At 37.9% G+C, this 12122-nt stretch overlaps 1 protein-coding gene across 4 annotated transcripts in view; it reads left to right on the top strand.

Annotated features, from left to right (window-relative positions):
• The window catches only part of OXR1 (oxidation resistance 1), a 273902-nt gene that overhangs the window by 201055 nt on the left and 60725 nt on the right, over positions 1 to 12122 (top strand). For all 4 annotated transcript variants that reach the window (XM_069854519.1, XM_069854518.1, XM_069854520.1 and 1 more), the window contains one exon: positions 8137 to 8219. In XM_069854519.1, the coding sequence (XP_069710620.1) occupies positions 8137 to 8219 (83 nt within the window). The remainder of the gene's footprint in view (positions 1 to 8136; positions 8220 to 12122) is intronic.

The following is a 12122-nucleotide window of genomic DNA, read 5'->3' on the forward strand; positions in this document are numbered from 1 at the left end:
GGAAGGCTGCTGTTGCAGTCCTTCCAAGCAATTTCTTCTTTATGCTGGAAAAGGTCTGTTCCCTTACCCTATTCTCACCACCCCTGAATACCTTGGTGTCCCTTTACTGAAATACTTTCATTTATCAATGTCTTATTTCTACTCAAAGGGACTAGGGGGAGGAGGAGAGGGACACTAGAGCCAGTACTCCAAAAGCAGTCTGAGTGCCAAGTTTAGGAGAATAGTTGCTTCTCTCTGGCACTCTGTCTGCTGGTTATGCTGCTATTAATGCAGCTGAGGATGCTGTTGCCTTGTCTCGTTGCCAGGGCACGCTGCTGGCTTGTGTTCAGCTTGCTACCTATCAAGACCCTTCAGAGTTTTTTCAGCAGAGTTTCTCACTGTCTGGACAGTGCCAGCCTGTAAAGCACAAAGCACTCTTCCTTCCTATGCAGAGGACTGTTGTCCTGTTGAATTTCATAAGGTTCCCGTCAGCTTGTTCCTCCAGCTGTACAGGTCCCTCTGAATTACAACCCTGCCCTCAGGTATGTTGACTGGTCCCCCTAGTTTGATGTCATCCGCAAACCTAATGCGATAAGTTTGTACAGTAGAAGTTTACTGAAGCACTGGGTGTGACTTCACATATGTATCAAGATGTTTGCATGTTAGCAGAGCAGTTGAGGAGTGCAAGTGTGCTGCATCATTAGGATGGGCTGACTGGCTTTGAGCTCTCAGAAAAACTGGCTACCATTGGCCTATGTGTGGTAAGGCAAAATATAAATCGTTATCGATGTCTAAAGATAATTTAGTACTGCTGCTTGATGTTCAAATTGCATATGTGGTGTTCTGTAGGCTTGAAGATGTACAACTAAATGTACTTAAATATCTGAAAGAGGTGGACAGTAATTATTAATAGGGAAAGTTGACTTCTTTGCTGTCTGAGCAGTCATGTTTTTTGCAAGTTTTGAGTAATTTATACGTTTGGCCTGCAGAGAGGTGGTGCAGTAGGTGGAGATTACAGTTAAGTAGTCTCTAGTGTGTTAATCTGCATCCGCGTATTTTTCAGATTGATCAGGGAAGGAAGTTTACTGTAGTTAATGCATACTGTGGCATAGTCTGAAAATCTGGTGAAGTATTTCTCTTACGCCAAAATGTGAAATCTTATGTTAGAAGAAAACCTATGTGATGCACATACCACGAGTGTCATGCATGGAGCTGGCGTTATCTCCTAGCCATTTGGAGAAATGGCCTGCATTAAATTTGGTTTTATTGCTTTTCATCCTGAAATCATGCATTTAATTATTTCTGCCTATGTGCCATGCACCTGACTGGGAAGCAGAAGAGAGTCATGTGTTAGGGGGATCACAAAATGAACTTGAATCAGTGCTGGGTCTGTGTTGCAGGGAAAAAGCTCTTTTGATAGGTTTGGAGTACTGGTGCAGCATTAACAATATCTTGGATGCATTTGGTTTGGGGTTTTCCTTGACAAAAATGTGAACAAAGTCATGTGGAGAGCAGTGATAAGGATCAAGAGTTTTGAGAGCATGACTTACAAGGAAGATTGAATCACAGAGTAAGGAGCAGTTGCTTAGCAAGAGAAGACTGAAAGAGACGTTGTTTATGACACTTCCTTGGTCTGAAAACCTGCCATTTTGGCTAGAATACTGCAGGCTACTAGCATTTGAAGGCTACTGTTAGGGCTTCTTTGCTTCTAGTTCATAAGACCTTGAAAGATAACTGAAAATAGCATTCCAGTAGTTAGCATAAGGGTCTCTAACAGGAAGGGGATAAGGATCAGCAAGACAGTTAATCCACTGAGATGTAGCCTCTGCTGTTAGGAACCCCAAGTCACCAAGCCTTATGGAACATAAAGACTTCCTAATTTAATCTTTTTTGTATCTTTATGAATAGATTTTAAAGGTCTAATTGTTATCGAGCAGAGCTAATATAATAAAGATGTAATATCTATGCTTCCTCTGTTTTATCAATTAGAAAGTTTTTTCATGTGCTGCTAAATATCAATGTAGTCAAGAATATTTCAAAGACAGACTACTTTTCTTTCCTTACTTTCTTGTGATTCAGTTTTTAAAAATCTTCGCCCCATATGTGCTGCATGGGTTTTTTTAAGATCCTGTGAAAAACTGTGTCCTAGACAAGCATTTAACAAGGCTGCCGCCTCTGCCTTTTTCTTAAACACATGTAAATCTAATGCATAACTTGCAGTTCTCGGTGAGGAGGGGTGAGGAAATATAAATAAACTTTTTCCCATAATCTTGAACATAATAAGTTCAATTATTAATTATAAATAGTTCATGTTAATTGTTGTCTTGTCCAGCTTACTTCCTTTATCTTAGAGGATATGTGTTCAGTTTATCAATTTATTCCTCTGGAAAATACGGTCTGTGTAATTTTTTTTCACACTGAAATGAAGAAGATGAACAGCTAAGAAGCATTGCAAGTTGTTTGAGATTTGAGCTTATAATGCAGAAAAATAATAAGGTAAAGGAAAATTTAATACTTTTTTGTTCCGTGCAGAGCTTGAAGATACCCCTAACCAGCTCTTAGCTTATATTGTGGGAATAAAGCTAAATGTGGGGAGAAATTGAAACCCCAAATTTTTCTGAATACTCATCCGCTGCAGGCTGAGTACAAGCCAGTGTTTCTTTAAAAGCAAGCTCAGTGGAGACGCAACACATGCAGGTGCAGCACACTTCATGGGAAGGGAATGCAGCAAGGGGATATCTTGCCCTGTGAAGTGGGGGATGGGGCGTTTGGAGGGGAACGTGGCCAGCCCCCACTGTCAGCAAGGAGCATGGTGCACAAAGCCAACTGCCCAGTTATTTTCCAAGAAGATGAATTGCAGCTACTGCTCTGGCAATCCTGACCTCCAGTTGATCTGTACTCATTATAACATCATTGTAATGTCGTTATAATGCTAAAACACACCTCCACACTTAAGGCTACCTGCCTCTGAGGCAAACCACTCCTACTGGGCATGCATAGTCAACTTTTGGCATGCAAAGTGAAAACTTTTTCTCTGCCAATCAGCAGGGTTTGATGCAATGACTTCCATCACTCAAGCTCCACCTAAAACTCTGTCCCAAAGGTGCAAGTTGTTACAAAAGTGAGAACAAAGGGGGAAGGTTTGGGTGTGGGAGGGAAATGTCATCAAAACTTTTGGTATCAGCTGACTGTTTGGACCCCATTTCCCCTCCTCCCCAAATTGGGACACTATTTGGGATAAAACTTGTTTTGCACACACTAGATATATATCTTAACATCCAGCTAATTATTATTATCTCTCTGTATTTTGACCTTAAGTACATATTTCTTGCCTCTATATCACTCCTATCTAGGCTCAGGTCCTTGATTTTTAATGTACTTTTGCGAACAGTATCTTAACCCCAGCCACCATCAAACCCTTATTTAGTCATGAATTGTTATAATAAAAATAACTTGTTTGCACATATACAAGCCTCAGGAATATTAACTGTTAAAGGGGGATTTAAAAGGAGTTTCTGTTTTAAACTCAGCAAGCTAGACAAGGTTGTCTTTGTGATTTTCTCGATAAGAGCCCAACTGCAGTGGTGTTGAGCAAGTGAGATAACATTAATTGTCCTTGCGTGGTTGCTCTGTGTTTGCTGTAACCCAACAAGCAGAGCAATTTATTTCCATTCTTGCAAGATTGTCAAAGAAAGAGTTAAGTGGATTGGTAAACTCTCACTCTGAAGTCTCTCATGTTTTAACTTAAATCGTGACATGTATCGTTGTGTTGTTACTCATAATACAAATCTTGAATTCTCTTTATCAGCTCTTATTGCCAGAAGTCCTAAGAATGCTCCAGAAGCATCGGCAAACGGAAAACAAGAAGTCTGCAATTCAGCTTAGAGGGCATACTAAGAAATGAGGAGTATCACTCTTGTCGTGTTAATTTGAACTGGCAATGCCACAGGAATATTTCACAGGGCACAGGGCTTTGCTGGGGCAGTTAGTAGAACCCTCCTTATAAATGTTGATATTTAACTGCAGTTGTCTTCAAATTTCAGTTAAATGATGTCACTGACCATTACGTATTTTAATGTCAAAGCTGCCTTATTGATATCTGTATGTTTCTAAGTCATATTGTTCCTAAAAACCCTTTTCCCATCTTTTGCAAGTATGTTGGAACAGTAAGTCCTGTCTTATGTTGATGATCAGGTGTAACCATTCTTATGCTACAGTCATTTAATCTTAAGTTTCTGTATGCATGCTTTCACACTAAATATTGATCTAGTGTAATTCTGAACACTACCTTCAGCATCTCTCTAGTTCTACTCTTCTAAATCCTAGACAGTTGAAGTATTTTCTTGTCATTTGTGAATCTGACATACTTTTTCACTTCGATGTTTCAAGCTGTCATAAAGGCACAGTCCTGCTAAAAGGTAGTTCAAAATTAAAGCATCAACCCTGATGTTAAAAAAGGTCTGTTCTTGTTTGTCTGAAACAGCACAGGTAGAGATCCGATAACCTAGTACCACAGATCCCCTTGTTAATCAAATTACTGTTGACTCCTGAGGTCATGCCTGGCATAGCTAGTGTCAAGTTCTTCTTATCCCTGTGGTCTGAGAACATCAGCCTTTGGTAGTCTCACTGGCATGTTGCTGACAGATGAGGTAATGGTTGTGTCTAACTTAACAAGATGAGCTCATATGCAACAGGGTTACCAGGAAAATAAGTAAAATGAAAGGATAAAACTGATTCCTGTTGATGCTGAAGTCTCTTCAGACCACTGTACCCTTTGTTGGCAGTTATTTGTGCTTTCATACACCTCCTAGAATACTAGGGGCGCAAGGACTACTGAAAGATTCATTTACTTTCTTCTCAAAAAATAAATAGCCTGCTCACTCAGTGAGAGGTAATTGGAGGCTTTGCAGTATGCCGTCAGGGAGGTTGAACTCATGTTTTGTAGAATCATAGAATCACTAGGTTGGAAAGGACCCACTGGATCATCGAGTCCAACAATTCCTATCAAAATCCATCGAGTCCAACCTTAATCCTATTGAGTCCAACCATCCTATCCTATTTCTGCTGCTCTTGACCTATTTTTGCAATTGAAATAGCTCCTGGTTTTGCTTCAGAGATGTTATGTGAAATGGCTTGGCTCGTTATGAACAGACAGCTCAAGCACTTGGGCTGTGGGCAGAGGTGTGGAGCTTGGTCCTGGTGCTTGGCCAGCTGTGCAGAACATGTGAAGGTTAGTGCTGCCTGCCTCCATCTCTTCTTGACTTGGAGAACTGAGCAGGTTATGAAACAGTTCCATCATGTATCCATATACTAAGGGGGAAATAATGCCATCACAGGGAAGGAATGAAAGTAAACACTCATGGGAAGGGTAGGAATTACTGTCTTAGGTAGGGGAGAGGATGACATTAAGAATGCTATGAATAACTGCAGATTATAAGCTCCTGGGGAATTTGTGGTAGGTGTTCTCCTGGCATCTGCTTTCCTCCAGGGTACCTCCTATACGGACCTTCTTTCCCCAATCCTTAATCTCTGGTTGCTTTTACTTTCCTGACGTTGCTGGAGTGTTCTGAAATGTAAAGCAGCAGGTCCTTCTGCCTTGAAAAACAAATAACTTCCTGTTTTTCTTTCTGGCATAAGGAACAGAAGTGGTTTCTGTTGAATCATGTAGATAATGCACTGCTGCATTGTTTTTATCATCAGTGTCAGGCCAATTAGTATAAAAAAAACTTCATGCAAGATTTTGCTCTACTGTTCAGTTACTGGAGATGGAGAAAATAATTTACCTTGACCTCTTGAGCAGCAATTGAACTGCAAACTTTTTAGGATCTTATATATCAACTAGTAAGAAGAGAAACAAAACTTAAATTTGAGTTGTGAAAAACCCCACGAACAGCATTGGGCTGTATACAAATGAAGTGTCTACACTCATATATAGTATAGGGCTTCTTTATTTCTGCCTAAAGGCTGGAAGGGCAGGTTGGGGGAGGTGGGTAGTGGAAGAAGATTCTACAATGGGGTACTCCATGTGTAGATTATTAAGGCATGTATGGGATCCTGGATGAGATCACTCTTCAGCTATGTCCTTTGACTTTTGCTTCAGAGTATTTGACCCAGGCTACTGTTGAAAGAAAATGATGAGGCTGCTGGCAAAGCTTTGATACGGGCTGAGAAATATGGAGCAGCTATGGTCTAGCAGCTGTTGCTGTTTTTCAGTAGCTTGCGGGGGAGGCGCCTACTGTGTTGGAAGGTCAGGTAGTAACTTTGGTAACAAAATATTTGACCTGGAAAAGGAAAGTGTTGGCTGCTGTTAGTCTGCACACAAACGTCTGGTGTATTATGCTCATTACTGAATTAGCTTAACTAGAGACATACTTAGCATCTTCAAAAAAGTATTAATTTAGTCAGAAATAAAAGTTTCCTCTATATAACTTTTAAAAAGCTATGTTTAGCAAATAAGGGAAGAAATACCTTTTAATGTATTGAATGAGAATAATAGTATGTGTAGAACTACAATGTTTAGATTTTTAGAAACTTTTAAAAAGTAGGCTTTAAGGTTTGACTGTCTTTCATAGTTCTGAAAAATTACCATATTTAATATCACCTATAGATGAATTTTTGTCTTGTAGGTGTGGGAATATTCTCACTTACACTTTTTCCAATATATAAGAAAAGTAGAATTAGTTCAGTGTTTATTTCCTTATTATATAAGGAACATCCCAGGAGAGTACTTATGTTGAATCAGCTTGAAATTACTTTCACTGTTGCCCTCTGTAGCTTGCCCAATATAGTGAATGTAAGATATTTGCTGAGGTCTTATTTGTGTGTGTTTTGTTTATCTTTTGACACTTCAGAACTCTGTGTATTTTGTTTTGAATTCTTTCCCTCTCTTATCTTGATAGCTTCAACTATCCATGTAGGAATGGAGGAAGCATATGAAATTCGTGCATTTACTTGTCTAGTTTCTTTTACAGTGTTAGAGTCAAGATGCTAATTAGAAATTGTAATGCATGGCAGTTGGTCTGGATTTATGGCAGGTTTCATTAGTGCCTCAGATGAGGTTTAAACGTACAGCATGTCTTGTATTCCCAATCTAGCCATGCTAAAATATTTTAAAATAGTATATATTGTGAGGTTTGTTTCTTCTATTCAATTCAGTGTGGACTATTTTAATAAATACGTTCAGTTATGGTAAGAGAAATTTGAATTGTTAAAATGGAAGTATAAATAATCTCATTGTAGCATGAAAACCGAACATTGCAGTCACATATGTATTTTGGGCTCCTTTATAGCAGATATTTAACTGTTGAAGGTGCAGACCTTGTAACAGAGACTTAACTTCTTCAGAGATTCATCTCCAAAAATGCATGTGTATGTATATAAATGGATATCTTAAAATACCCCCCACTTTTCTAGAGCTGTAAAATTAAATGGTTTCTGTTGAATCATGTAGATAATGCACTGCTGCATTGTTTTTATCAGTGTCAGGCCAATTACTGTAAAAAAGTAGAGTATACTTCAGGTACAAATTGTTGTCAGTTTGGCTTATAAAATGGAAGTCATCAAAATGTCATGCCCCAATAAAAAGAACAGTTTGGTTTGATTTTATTTATAATCTTTATTGTTTATGCATAGGCGGTATGTGTTTGCTACAGACAGGACATGTGAACTTAAATATTAATGTTCTTAGTTTTACAAAAAAAGCTTTAAATACTCTGTATTTATCAAACAACATTTAAACAAAGAATAACAGCTGATTAGATCGAACATGCAGGAACTCCAGGTCATCTCCTCTCTATAAAAAACAGACAGAGTACGATATAAAACCAATTAAACACAGTAGTTTCAGAAATGTTGCTTGCCTGATGGGGTCAGTCTCCTATTTGGTCTTCATTAATAGCTTCCTGAATAGCAGCAAGTACTTACGCAGTTAATTGATTCCCAGTTATCAGTGGTTTATATTGGTCAAATTCTTAAAGCATTGCAGAGCAATGAAGTCCTTGTTTTAGCAGCTGGTTGTCTGATAGACAGAGTCACTGGGAGCAAGCTGTGTGTAACTGGTGAATTACATGTCTGCCCACGGGGCTGTAGTCAGCAGCCTGTGACAGTACTGGGAGAGGAAAATGAACTTAACACGCTCGTTGCCTCAATTTTTTTCAGACACTGGCCAGAAGAAGACCCCAGACAAGAAAGATGGGCGACGAATGTCTTTTCAAAAGCCTAAGGGGACTATTGAATATTCTGTAAGTTACTGCTTTATTGTTAGAATGTAATTTCATAGCAAGTGCAGACTTAAAAGATTCATTACAAAATATAAGCAAAACAGTAACATGGTTTACCTTTAAACTTAGAATTCTATGTATCCAACAGCTTATTTTAACAGGAATTAGATCTAGAATTAGCTAGTAATACTTGAGTAATGCTTTTCTTATTTGTGCTTTTTTTTTTTCTTTAAGTTACTTTTTTCTCTTTAAAAAAAAAGCTAATAAGCCTAACTGGTTCACTTTTAGGTAACCAGTTAGAAACAGTAAATAGCCTTCATTATAAAATCATTTACAAGTTCCCCACTTTCACTATTATTAATAAACTGTTGACATCAGGAGAAATAACATAATGAAGTTGGGGGAGGGAGAGAAGGAGCTATATCTCGATACTGACCTTCTGACGTTCTCCTAAAAATTTTCATAGATATATACCTTTTACTGTACAGATCTGTTTCTGCAGCAGTATCTGAAAATGGAGCCTTTCTCTGCCTGTTCTGTTCTTGAAATGACCCTCAAACTGTGCTGCAGTCAGCTCTTCACATTTGTGGTTACTAAGGGAAACTGAAGTGAGAAGTATCTGTCTTATGTTATATACTGAAAATATAATTAAGCCTATAAATAATGCTTATAGGACTGACATTAAAACAGAGAAAGTCTGTCACAGTTATCTTTGAATGCTTTGGAAGCTGGACATGTTAAAATGAAAATGAGAACTTCTTTCTAGAAACGCTTTACTTGACTTCATGGTGTTTCCTTATTCCAGGAATGAGGAGATGGAGACTTAACTCTTAATGTTACGTTAGGCCAAGCTGTGGTATGACTTAAATACGGAGGATGCTATGGTAGTCATTTGGAGAGACACAGAGGATGTGTGGCTTGTAACTGGAACTTGAATATAGTTCCAGCCTTTATGAAAGAATTCTTTAAGCTGAAATTCAGAAAAGAGATTTCTTCTGCTTAGATTCTAGCAGTTGAAGAGTAGTGAAATAAATGTGACCGTCATTTCTGTTACATTAGCCCCCATTTCATCTGAAATAATTTGAAAAAATGCTCACATTTAACTCTGTAAAACTGGGGCTCCTGTTCAGTCAGTAAACCCCATAACTTATCTCCTGCCACCATATGCATGCATTTACCTTGGTGTGTAAGATCTCAGGCAAAGCTAAAGCACCAAGCTTCCCTTTTTTAAATTAGTATGTTTGTGTCAAGTTGTCATGTACTTCTGCAGTTTTTTGTGTTCCAGTAGGTGGGGTTTTACTTGCAAAAATAACTTCCTTATGTATCATTTCCTTGTGAGTCAAAAAGACGATACACAAGAATCAAAGGCCTTTTGTCTTTAAGTCTAGCTTCTGAGAGAGCCTGTAGCATGTATGGGTCATGGTGCATTTCAGCTTCACAATTACAGTATTCTGTCTGGTCTCAATCTACCTCTCTCGTGAAGTATTTAATAACATCAAATTTTCAGAGCTTTCAGTTGCCATGCACATACGTTTTAATAAAATACACACGTTTAACCTTTAGAAGCCAAGTTATATTCACTGCTTGTGTGAGAGAGGTCTGGTAACTATTGTGATAATTAGCTGCTGTTGCTGTTTATGACTTTGTACCATGTGGAGAGGTGAGCTTTCGTCTAGCTTCTGCCTTCATCCTACTACCTCTCTAAGTAACAATATATGTGCACACGTGTGGAGTAGTAGAGGGATGAAGACAGAAACCAGACTCCCTCCTGAGTACTGTTGAAAAGTTAGTGGAGTTATTTTGCTTTCTGGTTGTTTGTGGTTTTGGGGTTTTTTTAATAACAATTTAATGTGTTAGTTTATCCAATGGCTACATGGAGGGTGGGGTTTTTTTGTATTCCTGAAGTTTAGAGAGATGGAATCTCACTGATGCAAACTAAGGGTTTTTAAGGTGAAATCATTTTCCCTCAGATTTTTTTTTTAAATTTAAATAATTACTCTGGGGATGAATAAACAATAAAATGTATTTTCTTTTTAAAGATAAAGCCAAAAGGTCATTAATGTTAAAAGATTTTCATCTAAGATTCCCAAAGCATAAAAGCTTGGAACTAGTGTTCTGTATGCGGCATAAGCAAGAAGAAATCAAAAGATGTGGTACTAAGTGAAGGAAGCAAGTCCTAGGCTTACCCAGGCTAGTAGTTTTAGAAGAATGTCACTAAGTCAATTTTCAGTGCCTGCCTCTGACAGAGATGGAAAACGCCGATTTATTTTCGCTGTTGTTCCTTAGACAGTGATCAGATTTTTTTTTTAAGTTAATATAGTTTCTCTTCTGCATATCAGTCAATAGATTAGATGCAGATTGATATAATTTACTATTTCAGAGTTCATAGTTGGCACTCCAAGCCAATTTTTTCCCCTTCTGCACACAGCTGATCCATGTGAACAGGCTCAGATCAACAGAGGAGACAGTTTAGATAAATTTTTGTTACTAGCTAGAACTTTTAGTCCTTTTTATCTTGTGAAAATAGCATTTTTAAGTTGCTTATGTGACATCATTATATTACTGTTGCATTAGACGTATTTCATGTTACGTGTTGTACAACTGATCACCAGTCATACTAGTATGGTAGCAGCTGCATGAGTTGAGGAGAAAAAGCAAATAATGGTGGCTATTTACAGACTTTTTTTTCTCAAGTGCAATGGACTGTGCAGGAAATGCACTTCTTTCTGGAAAAAAGAAATACAAGCGAGCAATGAAGACAGATGGTCTGGATTATCCATTTCGGAGGATCCAATGTAAGACTACCCTTCCCCTGCCCCACTCTCTGTCTTTAACTCTCTGGAGATCAAAGGCTGTGCTCTTTTGAAATAGCAGATAAGCACCATAATGTGCAGAATATATTGTCCATATTATGAGAAGTGCCATAGGTTGCACAAGCCTATGGTAGACTAGAGTCTTGAGTTTGAGTTTTAAGCCAGACTCTTCATCATTGCACTGCTGGTCTTCCTGTACGTGGTCTTTTCCCAGTTGTTTAGTGGCAAGTCCAACATCTAGAAATTGAGTCTTGGCTTTTTTTTAGTTAGATACCAGTTAGATAAGTATATGGAGAACAGAATTACAAGGGCTTCTGAACTCAGCTTGTTAAGGTAAAACAAGGTAGGAATTTTTGATCCTTTTCAAGCTCAAGGGGTGTGGATAGGAAGTAGTTTTGTGGTGACTATTAAACAGGTGAAAGTTTACTAGACTTTGAACTCAAATGAATACTTGGAATTTCTTGCTGTAATGACTTAGTGAATGTGTTTATATTGAGATTAGATAAGTGGTGAGTATTTGCTAGTATCTTTCTAGAATAACTGAATTTCGCTTTCAGCCCTTAGGGTAGCCTGGACAGTGCCAAAAGGACCTCCTTCTGGTGCAGCTAGTTTTATTACTATTGTAAGCCTTTACATGCTGTTTAAACTACTAGATGCTTTAGGATATTTTGGGGTTTTTTCTTGGTGCTTCATTTCAAAGTCAGGAATTCGGTAGCTTTTCTTTGTGTGCTACTGTTATAGTCTTCTTCCCAGTCTGAGGGAATTTAGAAAATATGGGTCATAATGATGACATGTTACTTTATCTGTTGTATCTTTTACGTAATTTTAGAATTATTTTTTAAGTTGCTTTTATGATATTTGCAAGTTCCGTTTTCTTCATGTTGCATGTTATAGAAATTAAGCATATTAATAAAATCATAATCTGATATTTCTAAAGACTTGGGAACAACACCAAAGTTGTGTCGTCTTCTCCCCTTTATCCTCACCCCTCCTTCTAGTTTTCCTATCTCTTTAATTTTGTTAGTTCCTTTTAATACCCTTTAAACTATTGTTTTCTTGTTCACTTTTTCATCTAGTTATATCTGTAAAAACTGATTTTAGCTAACTTAAA

This window comes from Phaenicophaeus curvirostris, chromosome 3 (assembly GCF_032191515.1).
Source record: "Phaenicophaeus curvirostris isolate KB17595 chromosome 3, BPBGC_Pcur_1.0, whole genome shotgun sequence".
In the NCBI taxonomy this organism is placed as follows: domain Eukaryota; kingdom Metazoa; phylum Chordata; class Aves; order Cuculiformes; family Cuculidae; genus Phaenicophaeus; species Phaenicophaeus curvirostris.